Source organism: Lottia gigantea, assembly GCF_000327385.1.
Source record: "Lottia gigantea unplaced genomic scaffold LOTGIsca_23, whole genome shotgun sequence".
Taxonomy (NCBI): domain Eukaryota; kingdom Metazoa; phylum Mollusca; class Gastropoda; family Lottiidae; genus Lottia; species Lottia gigantea.
The window spans coordinates 1,969,993-1,985,561 of NW_008708645.1; the positions used below are offsets into that span (position 1 = coordinate 1,969,993).

Consider the following 15,569-nt stretch of genomic DNA (forward strand, 5'->3'; position numbering starts at 1 on the left):
GCATGTCAGACAATGCAGAATCTGTATCTAAATTTCAACTATGAATTGTGAGATAGCCTTACCCAAAGTATAGATCGAGATGACAATGAGATTATGAGATTGCGGATACTCGATTCTGATGCTGTCTGCTATGCATAGCTTCAAACTTCGCCAGGTAATGACCTTGGTATATTCTTATAAGACTACAATGAAGACCGACAAAAGTACACACGCCAGTCTTGGATAGCTTAAAAGATTTAGCAGCCGCGACCTCAAACGGATTCATTGGTGCACTGACCACATCTAACCGAAACACTTGCGTTGTCTGAGCAAATTCTTTTATTTGTGCTTCTTATTGTAAACGAAATCCAAATTTGAGACTTTGTATCGGATTTTGCGCTTCTTTTGGGAGTATTTTGACTTTGCCCGTTTATAAGTCAGAATGATCGTAACTGAAACTTCCTGCATACTGAGTGGGCAAGTGAATAAAAATACAATTTATTTTCACCGCAAAAACGTATATTCTCTTTTCAGTTAAAATTTATGATCTAAAATTTAATGTTAAATTGGGAAGGAATAATTTTAATACCTGTTATGCAGGTGCAGCTCTAAATAACTATAAATACTGTTACATGACAATCTTGTGTCAGTTCAGTTGAAAATCTATCAAAATGGGTTCTTTCAAAGTTTATGTGTCGATGTTTGCGTTGATCGCTATGCTCAAAAGTTCCAGCAGTTTAATATTTCAACGCCGATACAGCTTCATTCGATCAAGATACGTTTATAAACCCCCACTTTCACAATGTCTGAGTGATTTAGAAAAAACATTATGTCCAAAAGGTATGTATCTCTCTCATATTTTTTTAGAAGGTATGTATCTCTATCTCAATAGATGTATAATGTTTAGAAGGTATGTATCTCTATTTCAATAGATATATAATGTTTAGAAGGTGTGTATCTCTATTTCAATAAATGTATAATGTCTAGAAGGTATGTATCTCTATCTCAATAGATGTATAATGTCTAGAAGGTATGTATCTCTATCTCAATAGATGTGTCCAGACGGTATCTGTATCACAATAGATGTATAAAACTATTTAGATTATAAAGTACAATAATAAAATATTTTCACTGTTAAAATAGTGCTCAATACATCAATATAGAGCGATATAGATTACTATGTGGAGTAGAAATATCAGCAACTAAAAAATAGATACGAAATTCAAATCTAATTTTAATTAAATTGATTGTCCACAGTCCAGTATATGTATGATGTATGCTTTTAGTTGTAATATGTCTCTTGTTTTATTTTAAGCGAATCCTTGTAAAAATGGTGGAACAGAACAGTCTGATGGAACATGTGTTTGTACAGTTCAATTTACTGGTACTACTTGTGAAGGTCAGTGTAGTAATTAATTAATTAATAATGTACATTGTTTAGAGTTGTTTCCCTGTAATTGTATTCTTTATTTCAAAATCTAGTTTAATTCGAGACAGAATTGTATGTAAAAGATGATAAATTAACACTGACAAAAGCTATTGATTCAATTCGAGCAGCAGAAATGGCAAGTGTACAATCTAAGAACTAAGAAAAGAAGAATCAGTTCATTATGTCAAATCTAAGCCAAACCACAAATCAGAACAGAACTTTAAGAAAACTGAATAGCCTGGTAGATGTGGTAATGATGCACATAATTATAAAAGAGAAAAATGCCCTACATCTGATCAAAAATGCCTGCAACTTAATAATGATTCAGCTTCTCCTTTTATAACAAATATCTTCCCTGTAACAAAGTTATTCTTCCATCTTATTTCAGCTTGAAAATTAATTTAACGGCTCTTTCTGACCATAGGCATGTTAGAACTTGTTTCTTAATTCTTTCAATTCTATATTTCTAAAATGTTTATGGTAAGTTCTTGAACTAATTATGTTTTGTTGAACTCCTGTATCAACTTCGGTTCTCATTTCTCCCCTATTCACAACCATTTCCGTTTTCATGTCAGAATTAATGTAGTATACACAATCATTTGAAAGTCTTTGCACCAAAAGAATCTGCAAAATGATCAGTACATCCACACCTGTAACATGATTTCTTGTCTGATTTCTCCTCTTTTTCTTTTTATTTCTGTCTCGTGATTTGACTCTATTTTTATCAAATATTCTATTCTTTCTTTCTCTTGAGCCTTCTATAGGATTTCTGTTTCTATTCTCCATTATAGGTCTATTTCTAATATAATTTGTTGCACCATTTTCAGATCCAGCCATCGACCGTGTTTGAGTTTTGGCTCTTTCTAATGTTCTAGCAATAGACAAAGTTTTCATCAGAGTTAATTTCTCTTGCTGTAATAGTTTTTCTCGAAGTGTATTGGAATGACACTTTTCAACTATCTGATCTCTAATCATTTTTTCCTCTAAAGGACCAAATTCACAGGTTTTTACTAATTCTCTAAGATCTATCAGGTATTCATCAATAGTTTCATGTGGTTGTTGAACTCTTCTTCTAAAGTTTACTTTCTGCTACAGCATTACAAGCAGGTTTAAAATGATCTGTGAGAATTTCTATTACTTCTTGATAAGTTTGCTTTGGACGAGTCAATGTTGAAAAACTTCTTTGACAAGCCTGTCCTAAACTATGAAGAAATATAGCTCTTCTTACTGCATCGTCCTTCTTATATATTCCAATGATTCCATCCATATTGTGAATTCTTGGTAAACATCTGTAGAATTTTATATAGACACAGCTTTATGGAACAACAATCACCGGTTAAAGTTTTATGCAACGTTTCGACGTGTTTCCCCCGTCGTCCTCAGACACATAATGAGAAGAAGTGATGGGCAAACTATATATACATTAATGCTTATTATTAAGAACACACAAGAGATAAATGGTTTATTCTATTAAAAGACTCCAATACTAGCAATAGTTGTTTATTTAATCTTCAATTAATCTTTTTTAATTCATTTACTTTATTTCAATTATTTTACTTAATCAGCCTGTATGTTATTTTAAGAATTATGTACCTCTTACCTGTTAAAATTTAATGCCATTCAAAGAATTTATCTGTAGAATTAACATTAAATTCTTTAGGCTCTGATATCAAAAGAATGTTTTTTATCAGCACCACTTTCACTATCAATATATTCAATATTCGATTTTCTGTTCATCTAAATTCCAGTGAAATACCATTATTTTTCTCTTTTTATTCTTTCTCTGTGTTCTCGTCGCTATATGTTGTGTCGTAGGTTCTCAGGGTTTAACACCAGAGATGAAGTGATAAGAAAGACAACAGTTTATTGTAGTATAGAATAGACATCATGTAAATCGTGCGGTCGTATAGTCTTGACATTTCTATCAGTCCTTAACCTTCTTAACCTTCTATATAGAGTTGTGTCCCTTGGACCACTCAGACCAAGATTCTACAAATCTTGTCAAAAATGGAACACAAGCACCTCTAAAGTTAGACGGCGATGCAGATATTCACTGTAGAGTAAACTGCAGTATCAGCCACCACTTGAACCTTTAAAGGTGAGCCTAAAATCATATGGCAGAACCCATGTACCTGTAAAGGACGTACAAGGACAAGTCATACACGACATTATTCGTAGTTACACCAGACAACCACAGATCGATACTGGGAGTCAAAGACTGTGAAGGATACATCTTATACGCCGTGTCTACAAGATCAACATAGATCAGGGCAGTGAACTCTCATACAGTTCTCTCAGAATATGTAGACGTGTTAATCGGACTAAGCTGTCTACCAGGTGAACATAGCATTACAGTTGACAACAAAGTCAAACCAGTTATTGAAGCATGTTGAAAACTTCCCTTGGCACTACATGAAAGAAGAGCTCGACAGGATGAAATCTCTTTGTTTCATCACGGAGGTGACCACCCCACTGAATGGATCAGTTCGATGGTAATCGTGCACAAAAAACAGGGTAAGCTCAGAATTTGCTCGGACACGAGAAACCTAAACACGGCGATTCAGCGAGAACACTACCAACTTCCTACCTAAGAGGAGGTAATGTCACACTTTGCCGGGGCTAGAAAATGGAAGATATCGATAGTGCACCAGAAGTATACCATCGGACCATCCACCAGTTCTTTGAACACATACAAGAGACTGACACAAGCATGGATGACATGATCATATAGGGTAATTACAAGTCACAACATGATCAGCGACTGGGAATGGTTTTTGAGAAGTGTAGAAATGGGCTGAAATTGAATAGGGACAAGTGTGAAATCGGAGTATCAAAGCTAACTTTCCTTGGTGATCATATTACAACTGATGTTTAAAGCTATCATGATTCTGAAGAAGTCTACTGAAAAGAGAGAGGTTAAGCAGTTCATGAGCATGGTGAACTTACCTTGGAAGATATATCCAAGATCTATCTACGACATAATCTCCACTGAGCCAGTTATTGGAAAAAAAAGTTCAATGGTCATGGTCTCAACCTCAAGACAAGGCGTGGAATGAACTCCGAACCATGATATCTCGACAACCAGTTTTCAGATTCTAGGACTCCAATCCAATCAAGGTTTCTACAGACGCATCACAAAGTGGTCTGGGTGCATTCCTACTCCAGCAGCACGATGACACTTGGTGTCCAGCAGCATATATGGATCCCGAGCTATGACATCGGCAGAGACTCGATATGCTCAAATGAGAAGGGGGCTCTTGGGATATGTTTTAGAGTAGAACGCATTCATCAGTATGTTTATTCAAAGCTGAAATGAATAATTGGAAAACCAAGGTAGAGGTAATCAACTGAGTAGCACCACGTTCATACTTGGTGAAAACAGACAGAAGAACCATCAGAAGAAACCGCAGAGATCTGATACTACCTAATCAGACTATCAGTGATCCGCCGACACACCTCCTACACCTTCGTTGCAACAGCAAGCTAACAACTTTGATATCACAACAACCTGATCCGGCAGAGTGATTAAGAGACTGATTGAAAATGACTGACATGTGTCCGACATAATTGTGTTTTGTCGACTTTAAAAATTATTCATTGTATGTGTTTAAGTTGAAGTAGTTTTCACAAGTTTCAAATTCTTTCTGTGTATTCATTTATCATGCTCAGGAATTAAAGCAAACTCAAATCGTGTTCTTTAAATTTTGAGTTGTAGCAGTATAGTTAATATTATTTGTGATTTATGGCCTTTTAACTTTAGAGGGGAGATGTTGTAGTAAGTCAATGTACATTGTTTAGAGTTGTTTCCCTTTGTATTCTTCATACCAACCGAAGTTGTTTCCCACCAAAAAAAAAAAAAAAACAGTAAAATAATTATTATATACATCTATGGTTTTGACTCCGATAGTTCATACCTCCTAATAGGAAGTTTACAGACTATTACAGTCAGTTTAGTTTAAAATTCTATTATATATTCTCGAATAAAAACCGAAAATGTCCCCTATTTTGTGATGTAAAATATAGTGTTAATATTGTCATTATCGAATTGTTCAAATCTATACTTGAAACACTCTGATTTGGTTGGATTGGGGCTGGGAGCTCTTGATCTGAGACAACACGTACCACAATTACCGTTTCTTCAAATAAAGACTTCAACGTTATTGTTTTAGAAAAAGTGAATCCTTGTAAAAATGGTGGAATCGATCTGCCTAATGTTGGATGTATTTGTACAGCTGATTTTACTGGTCCTACTTGTAAAGGTTAGTACAGATGATAGATTATTCTATTTTCTCAAGTAACAATTTCATATTCGAATTGTTCAAAGCTATGCTTGAAACACTCTGATTTGTTTGGATTGAGGCTAGGAGCTCCAGATCTGAGACAAGCTTGTTTTAAACACATTATTACAATTACAGTGTCTTCAATAAAAACTTCAACCTTGTTGTTTTAGAAAGAGTGAATCCTTGTAAAAATGGTGGAGTCCAATTGTCTAGTGGAAAATGTTTTTGTTCACAGAATTTTACTGGTCCTACTTGTGAAGGTTAGAACAGTTGATAAATTATTCTATCGTCTGGAATAAAAACTAAAATTTTCAATATTTTGTGAGGTAATGTATGGTAACAATATCATTCTCGAATTGTTCAAATCTATGCTTGAAACACTCTGATTTGGTTGGATTAAGACTGGGAGTCCTGAATCTGAGACAAGCTTGTTTTAAACACATATCATAATTACATTATCTTCAATAAAAACTTCAACCTTGTTGTTTTAGAAAAAGTGAATCCTTGTAAAAATGGTGGAACAGAACAGTCTGATGGAACATGTATTTGTACACAGAATTTTACTGGTCCTACTTGTGAAGGTTAGTACAGTTGATAAATTATTCTATCGTCTGGAATAACAACTAAAAGTTTTAAAGTTTTGTGAGGTGATGTATGTGTTGGGGTCGTCATTGACCAAGTGACTCACAAACACATCATCGATTCATCAGCATAGTTAAAGCTAAGACCAGTCGTATCGGTAAAATATTTAGTTAACAAAATGTTCACAAACACAGTTCAATACAATAAAATATATGTCTCAATACATATCTCTGCAATATATGTTGTCCATAAACATATCTGTACTAATGTAGGCCTATTATGTGTTGTTGCTAAACACAAATCGATAAAGCTAACTTTGAAAATATCGACGCCAAATTACCTCTAAAGGGTCGTTCCAAAAGTATAGGCCAAATAACGAAACCAGTACCTCCAAAGGGTCATTCAGAAAGTATAGGCGCAATAACGAAACCGGTATCTCCAAAGGGTCATTCAGAAAGTATAGGCGCAAAAACCAGTACCTCCAAAGGGTCATTCAGAAAGTATAGGCGCAATAACAAAACCAGTACTTCCAAAGGGTCATTCAGAAAGTATAGGCGCAATAACAAAACCAGTATCTCCAAAGGGTCATTCAGAAAGTATAGGCGCAATAACGAAACCAGTACCTCCAAAGGGTCATTCAGAAAGTATAGGCGCAATAACGAAACCAGTACCTTCAAAAGGGTCATTCAGAAAGCATATGCGCAATAACGAAACCAGTACCTCCAAAGGGTCATTCAGAAAGTATAGGCGCAATAACGAAACCAGTACCTCCAAAGGGTCATTCAGAAACTATAGGCGCAATAACGAAACCAGTACATTCAAAGGGTCATTCAGAAAGTATAGGCGAAATAACGAAACCAGTACCTACAAAGGGTCATTCAGAAAGTATAGGCGTAATTACGAAACCAGTACCTTCAAAGGGTCATTCAAAGATTATTGACGTATTAACGAATGGGCCACTCCATCAGATCAGGAAGTTTCAGTAACCATATCACCATGATCCATGTCATATACGTAATCAGCAAGTATTCACATAATAACAGTTCCCTAAGGAAAACACATTCAATGACTAAATACAAACTACTTAGTAGAATGTTCCAACTTGAATATTTTCAAGTTGAATGTTCTAACTTGAATTTAAGTCGAATGGTTTTGCTACAAAATATAAAAATAACAATCGTAAGACAGAACCCATAAATATGATAATACAAAGGCATCCGTAGCAAAAAATAGAATCCTAACTTAATTCACCAATATGCAAAATGTCAACAGTGGCGGAGCCAAATGGGGGCAGAGCAATATCATTCTCGAATTGTTCAAATCTATGCTTGAAACACTCTGATTTGGTTGGATTGAGTCAGGGAGTCCTGGATCTGAGACAAGCTTGTTTTAAACACATATCACAATTACATTATCTTCAATAAAAACTCCAATCTTGTTGTTTTAGAAAGAGTGAATCCTTGTAAAAATGGTGGATTCGAATTAATTGCTGGAAGATGTTTTTGTACACAGAATTTTACTGGTCCTACTTGTGAAGGTTAGTACAGTTGATAAATTATTCTATCGTCTGGAATAGCAACTAAAATTTTCAATAATTTGTGAGGTAATGTATGGTAACAATATCGTTCTCGAATTGTTCAAATCTATGCTTGAAACACTCTGATGTGGTTGGATTGAGACTGGGAGTCCTGGATCTGAGATAAGTTTGTTTTAAACACATATCATAATTACATTATCTTCAATAAAAGTTTCAACCTTGTTGTTTTAGAAAGAGTGAATCCTTGTCAAAATAATGGAACACTACTGTCTGATGGATCATGTAATTGTACACAGAGCTTTACTGGTCCTACTTGTGAAGGTTAGTACAGTTGATAAATTATTCTGTCTTCTGGAATAACAACTAACATTTTCAGAGTTTTGTGAGGTGATGTATGTGTAGGGGTCGTCATAGACCAAGTGACTAACAAACACATCATCGACTCATCAGCATAGTTAAAGCTAAGACCAGTCGTACCGGTAAAATATTTAGTTAACAAAATGTTCACAAACACAGTTCAATACAATAAAATATATGTCAAATTTCCGAATTATACATTGGAAACTAAACTAAGTAGGACGAAACTTGAAGGACGAACTACAATCAAATGCAGATTATAAGAAATACAGAAATCTGCCTGAACTTTAGTGACTGACCAACTAATTGACTTGAACACTATTATCGACCTAGTTTAAGTTTTCGAGAATAAAGCCTCTGTATTTATACAGTGTACTACGATTTCCAATCCAATGGTGGCATCATTTCCGTCATAGTTACATTATTCGTTTAATTAATTTCCAGATATTTTTCTCGAGCGGAAATACGTAAATACATTCGATTCATTCATTTTATTCAAACAGAACAAATCAATTGTTATAGCTTAACAGCTTACAAAAAAATACATCCCTGAACATCAACCTAACCGTCACCGAGACAATTTTTGTGTACTGTACTTTTACTGAAACTTCCGAGGGTTGTCAAATTGGGTTTCGGGATAGGGAGGGTCTGATTCTCCCAAATATACAGGCCTAGGATGGAACTGGCTGACCCTCAGCTAACTTACGGCTACTTGGTCGTTGGCAAACGCGAAGAAAACGCTTTTCTATATATGTTTTTTCTATATGTGGAGTAGTCTCAAGAAAAGATTAGTCCTCTATTTAACTTTCACACGCGGATAATTCTGGATACACATGGATTTAAAGGCTCAAATTGCGAAGGTGAGCTATGAACACTATTACTGATTAGCTTATTTCCGTTTCTGAGACTAAGGATTAGGGTGATTGAAAGTAACAAGTTACTTTTCAATTAGAAGCACTGGCACAGGGTTAAAGTTTTGTTTACAACTATTGTGGTGTAAAATAAGTTATAAAAAGTAATTTTAAAAGGTAGACCTAAAAAAATAAATGATTCCAGTATGTATATTCTTCTTATATCTATCCAAACATATCACTATAAAGTATAAAGATAGCACCGAAAGTAATGCCGTATCACTCTATGTTGTTGTATAATAAAAGTAGTAAGAAGACATCTTTTAAGAGTGACTTACAGTATTTGAACCATGGTTAATTCAAACATGTCACCTGATGAAGTCGTCTCGACGACGATGAAAGTTCGTAGAATTTAAAAAACTTTAGTCACTCTTAAAAGGTGTCTTCTTACTGCTTTTATTATAAAGATAAAGATCAGAAATGTTTTATCAACTATCAAAGTGTTTTATATATATCTTGTTATATAACAAGAAAAGCGTGTTTCTGGATAAAATGAAATAAAAGGGAGACAATTAATAAGAACAGTTTCAAATTATTCATTATCAATGGTTTATATTTTTGGCGTAGGCTACTGCATATTGTTTTGTAAAAGACAATTGTTAGCTTATTCTGTAACTCTGAGTAGAGTCGTTTAATTATACGGGAAGCTTGGCAAGAAATAATATTAAATTTGGAAACAAATGGTATTATTTGGGAATCAAGCTGAATATTGAGTCCAGAGGGAGAATTATTTTTTAATTGATTCATCCAAAAGCTCGACAAATGGCGTACTTTTCCCTTTAATATAGCCATTTCAGTTAAGGTCTAGCGACAACCCTCTTAAACGTTCGTCAAATTAACCTTTTGACATTTTGATAAATACCGCGTCACAAAATGCCAGCGATGGAGAGGACAGAAATTTGATTGGTTAAAGCAGACGCCATCGAGTTAGATCAAAAGGGTAATTTGACGAACGTTCAAGTGGGCGAAATTAAAAATAAAGCTAAGTCAATCAGTAATTTTGTTCACAGATCACCGTCCAAATTTGAGCCTTCAAATCCATATGTGTCTTGAATTATCCGCAATTGAATGTTTAAATGACGACTCGTCATATTAAGATACTCTGTGATATATAGAAAATACATATATATAAATGGTGAGAAAAATTCTTAGTTTGTAGTATTTTTAAAGGAATTATCCATCTTGGTAGATTTCTTGTACTTCTGAAGACTATTAACATATTCAACACTAAAATCAACCCCCAAAAATGCTGCAACAGTGATTATTGGTCACACACGTACGGTATCTGACGCTTACTTACTTACGCTTATACCATGATTATGGCGACTATTGGAAATAAAAATGAGTAGGCTATACCTTGGTCCAGGTCTGAAATATCCCCATATAATTCTCTATATTTCAGTTCGTCGCTGTCAATTATTTGGTGAAAGAATATGCAAATCGCATTGTTCTGTAAGTGAAAGAGAAATCGATCTATTTTGTGAAGGAAATGATCTCTGTTGTGAGATTTAAATTTTTGTAAGTAGGAATTTGAATTTTAAGACGATGTGTGTATTGTTGAAAGAATTTCGAAAGGACTGCAGTTTCAGAAATTCGAAAATTTTTGTACTAAATCTTAGTTAAAACTTATTTAAAGTTTATTCCATTTCCACGAGGTGATGTTAAAATATTTATCACTTTTGTTTGACAAGATATAAAGAGTTAAGAAGGTCAGGGTGGAATAACCAAATATTTACTGTTTAAAATAACCCATTCGAAAATCACCCATTAAACGCTTTTTTATTTGTTAATACAATTTTGTATTATCTTGAAAGATCTTGCAAACAGAAATTCGAAATTCAAAAATTTTGTCAATAACATTTTGTACTGAGTTTGATCAAAATTTTAACTTCTTTAATTTTAATTCGATTTGCACGAAGACCAAATTATCAATTGAGATTTGATAATAAAAAAACTCCCGAAAATCACAAAAATCATAGTTTTCAGACTATTTCTCTTAAAACGTGCAAATTTGTAATTTCACAAAATTTCTACCATCAATGTCTTCATTCTGAACCTTTGCTGTGTATGCGAATTCCTTACCGTTTACCCGGCATCTTGAAAAATTCAGAAAATCGTAAAAAATTATTGCAGACGACATTTCTAATCGAATTTGTTTTAAAAAGTTGAATAATTCCTAGGTTCTCTAAACACCCTTTTTTTAAAATTTCGACTTTTACTTTGCATAATTACCCGTCAAGGTTTTTTTCAGATAGGTCATTTTTAAATTGTTGACCTTGACCTTTCTACTTGAGCATCTCCTGTAACTAGATTGTTATGTGAGACCTCGAGTCTTTTAGTTTAGACGACCCTAAAAATGATTAATTTGCATATTTTTCGAACTTCAGAGGAGTATATCATGAACTTGGGCATTTTCAACATGTTTGATATTATTTTTAAATTGTTGACCTTGACCTTGTGCTCGTCATAAGCTTTCTTACTATGTCTTAAGTTTAGATCTCGGCCTTAAACTCCCCGAATGATGCATATTGGAAAGATGGTTTTAATATTGACGTTACTCTTGTTTCAGTTTTAAAAAATTAAAAAAAAAATCGAACAGAGTTATAATGTTCGAATTCACAGTTTAAATAAATATGTCAAATATTATTCATAAATTATTTAGAGCAGATTATAAGAAGCTTAAGGGGCAGTATGTAAATTTTTTATTATCAAAAATGTCGTATAATGTTTCTTAAAATATTTCTAAAGTTTGTTATGTATATCTATATATTTACATAATAGGGGCTACAGTTTTTATCCGATCTTAAGCATGAAACTTTGTATATTGATGAGATCTTGGTTAAGTTCTAATTTGACTTAATAAAAACGCGACAAATTTGGCTTGTTAACAGTTTTTATCCGATCATGATGAAACTTGACATGGATGTATAAATAGATAATATCTCAGTCAAGTTCTAATTTGTCTATGTCTATATTATAAATTTTTGAAGTGTGTAAGGAGTGTGGTTCAATGTTTTGGGTTATTGCTATTGATTTGAAAAGATTTTGTGGAAAAAATCAGATGAATAACTGACAATAAATTGATGAAACATTAATGAATTCAAAGTCTTTGAATCAAAAAATTAATTTTTGAAGATCTTTTATAAGAGAAAATTTGTTTTAGTAACTAGAGAATGGTATCATTGCTGATAGTTGCCAGTGGGCGTATGTTACTTTGCCTGGCAAGCTATCTTTTATTTTTTAGAGGTGATGAAGCCCCGGATGTCAGATGAAATAGAAAAGAATTAAATACTATTGAAATTGATTGAAATAAACAGATAAAAAATAATGTTGTTGATATTCCTCTAATGATACAAATAGCATCAGCAAATGAGTCATTCACTCAAATGTACAGGCCTATGGTGGAAAATATACTTCAATAAGTAATTGTAGTATACGGTCTGGATTTACGTTAGTCACAAGAGCATAGATTTTCTAGATACCATTGTCTATAGATTCCATAGCAAAAACGATTAAATTTGATAGTGAGGTATATTTTAAGGAAACTGATACTCACCAATCAGAGTTGTCACCAGCCCATTCTGAGTCATGCCGGTCATTTTAAATTTGGCGATGGGAGGTCGCATAGCAACTGTAGACTCGCACTTCCCGGCGGGGATCCGAGGGTCTTTGGTTGGGTCATGGGGCAACGCCCTTATGGAGACTTTTTGTGGGATATATCACATCAGATAAAAACATACACTAATATTGTATGAAATTCCACATGTCAATAAACAAGTGAAAATGTCTTGTCTTAAATATTTATTTTAACATGGAATTCAAAATACAATACATAATTATAAGGCAATTAAATATTTCAATCAACCGACTTAGCAAACTTTAAGAAAGGCGTACTTTGTACCTCCTTTCATTATTGTTAGTCCAAATCCTCACTGCCTTTTCAAATGACAGTTCCTCTAGTGGGGGAAATTTTGCAAGAAAGTCTCTGTCTGACTGCATATAACAAATTACATCTTTCACTTCACTAACAGTTTTGTCAGGGGGTACTGAATTTGACTAAACAGCTGCCATTGTCGAAAATGTATGAGAAGGCTGCCATGACATCTGCGTCATTAAATCTTGATTCAATGGTTTTCTATAAAGGCGTGTTGATTGTGCTGGTAGCAGTCAACGCAGCATTCACTGCTTTGAAATCAAAGTTTGATTCCTGGAAAGCCAGACTTCGCCGGTTTACACTGGGTATTACTTCACAAAGAAGAAAAAGAATGGCAAAAAATTATTTTCGTCATAAACTTGACCAGTCCAGCTGGTCAGCACGTTCTCCTGCTTCACGTTCCAAACATACTATAATGCTGGTGTTCTTTAGTTTGACTGCACATTCTCCGAGACATGGTCATCTTGTTGAGATTGCCACTTTCCTCTTCCTCCTTTCTTTTGAAAAGTAAATCTCGAATAGCTGACCTCTTTTTCACATACTGCACTTCTCTAATAAAAAGTATGAAGGGATGACAGGAAATTAATTTCCAACTTGCTTGGCTTCCAAGCTTTGTTTATGCGCAGCACAGTGTGCTCAACTGCTTCGTTTACGGGTTTATTAGGATCAATTATGTCCACTTGTCTTTTTGTCTCTCTATTATCTGTTTTACTGCTCCATTTCGCTTCCCTGTCATCACAGCAGCTCCGTCAGTGCCAATTCCACGAAGCGTAGAATAAGGCAAATTATTGTCCTCTATGTATTGTGTCACCTGTACTGACATCATCATTTCTCCTGCGTTTATCTTAGATGTGATATCAACTCTCAGATGCTTCTCTAGATTCAACAACTTTGGGAAGTTTGTGGTATGTGCAAAATTGTTCTTTGTAAGAAAATATAGGCATTTAAATGCCTGAGCCATACTAACTTCAGAGATATCAATAGGCTTTGTTAATTGTACAGCTATACTTTGAGACTGACTAGAGACCATTTAAAATCTAACAGAATCTTTGTGCTCGAAAGTGTTTTTTAGTGGTGAAAACATATTTCTGGCAAAACATGTAAAAGCTCGTTTTCCACGGCGATTTTGTTTCAATTCGGCTTTAACATTACTTGCGAGTTAGTTTTCGGAAAGTTGATGAATAAGCTTACTGGTGACCTCGACCTTGGCATCGAAATTCGCGCCGGAGGTGTCCAGAGACATAATTGTGAAGTAGTTATTAATTTTCTTTTTGAGTCACTTAGGAACTTGCAAACAGAAACGTCAATAATAAGCAAGTTGGGAGTTCCGTAACCACTCTTGAAAATTTACGCGCTTGCGCAATGCAAAACTCCGAACTGGCTTTTTGCAGAACGCAACAATCAACCGATCACGACTATTTTCAGGGTATTCCCCCACTGCGTCATACATGACATAAGTTATTCTAATTTTACAGCCGAAAACCTTCCCTTTTAGTTGAATTCATTTTATAAAGTGTGTTCGATATACAAAAGACACAGACAGTATGATTAGAGCTCTGATTCTTCTCAATTTTAATTATGAGTTATTTCCCTTGAGAATAAACACGCTCCAGTAATTCATTTGCTATCTGCTTCCATGTTAAAGCACGAAATTCAACCTTCTTAAACTTTTTCCAGATATCTCTTTGAAAACTTTCCAATATGTCACATGCACCCCTGATCAATATTTATTGCCTCCTCAAAATTGCAATAGATAATGTCCTAAGTCAACATAATTGATTAACTGAATGCCTAACATACAAAATACATTTTGCAGCGTCTAACAACATAGATTTTGGTTGTTGAAGAAAGACGTAACTGCTGACACCCTCTCTGAATGGATTAAATGTATCAGAGGTTTCATAAAACGCAAAATTTATGCAATCCGGTCAACAATTAAAGTCCAAAGTCGATTTTCAATGTTGTCAACATGGTTGAAAAACTAAATGACTTACATACAAAACACATTTTACACTCTGATCAACGAACTTTGCTGTGGAAAATCAACAGAAAATCCTACATATAAACGCACTAAGGATGAAATATTATCCAATTTCAAGTCTGTACTTGCAACATAGAGAACTATTTGTGGGGATGTTACTGCAGATCTCCCTTTACTTTATTGGATACCCAAACAACACAAAATTCCGTATCACTTACTTCAATATGAACTCTAGCGTACTTACCAAAACATGAACCGACCGGAAACGAAACCTGTCGTTTTCCTGCTCTGTTCCTGGAATAAGTTCATACTTGAATAAGTACAGAACTTAAAAATACCACAATACTGTTTACTCCCACAATGGAATCAATCAAATGTGGATCTTACAGAATATATCAATAAGTATATTTGATTTTCCAACCTTTTACACTAAAATTCCGCATAATAAACTCAATTCACGCCTAAAAGATCTTATAGTGTTTTCTATTCTAAAACTGGAAGTGTCAGATTTAAATAAATTGTTGTCAATAATATTTTCTATGGGGGGGGGGGGGGGGGGGGGGGGGGGGGGGGGGGGAA

The 15,569-nt window shown here is 34.4% G+C and overlaps 2 protein-coding genes across 2 annotated transcripts in view; one reads left to right on the forward strand and one right to left on the reverse strand.

Annotated features, from left to right (window-relative positions):
* Positions 1–650: 650 nt before the first annotated feature.
* LOTGIDRAFT_160109 (hypothetical protein) lies at positions 651–10,587 on the forward strand (the record flags this gene model as incomplete). Its single annotated transcript, XM_009054989.1, has 9 exons — positions 651–705; positions 847–849; positions 1,295–1,378; positions 5,578–5,667; positions 5,859–5,948; positions 6,180–6,269; positions 7,718–7,807; positions 8,039–8,128; positions 10,478–10,587. 9 exons carry the CDS (start codon positions 651–653, stop codon positions 10,585–10,587), a joined length of 702 nt encoding a protein of 233 aa, XP_009053237.1.
* Positions 10,588–13,679: 3,092 nt separating this feature from the next.
* Positions 13,680–15,569, reverse strand: part of LOTGIDRAFT_160110 (hypothetical protein) — a gene marked incomplete at both ends in the record, with an annotated part of 2,365 nt that continues 475 nt past the window's right edge. Inside the window, 2 exons of the mRNA XM_009054990.1 lie at positions 13,680–14,024; positions 15,235–15,300. Of these exons, the coding sequence (XP_009053238.1) occupies positions 13,680–14,024; positions 15,235–15,300 (411 nt within the window). The remainder of the gene's footprint in view (positions 14,025–15,234; positions 15,301–15,569) is intronic.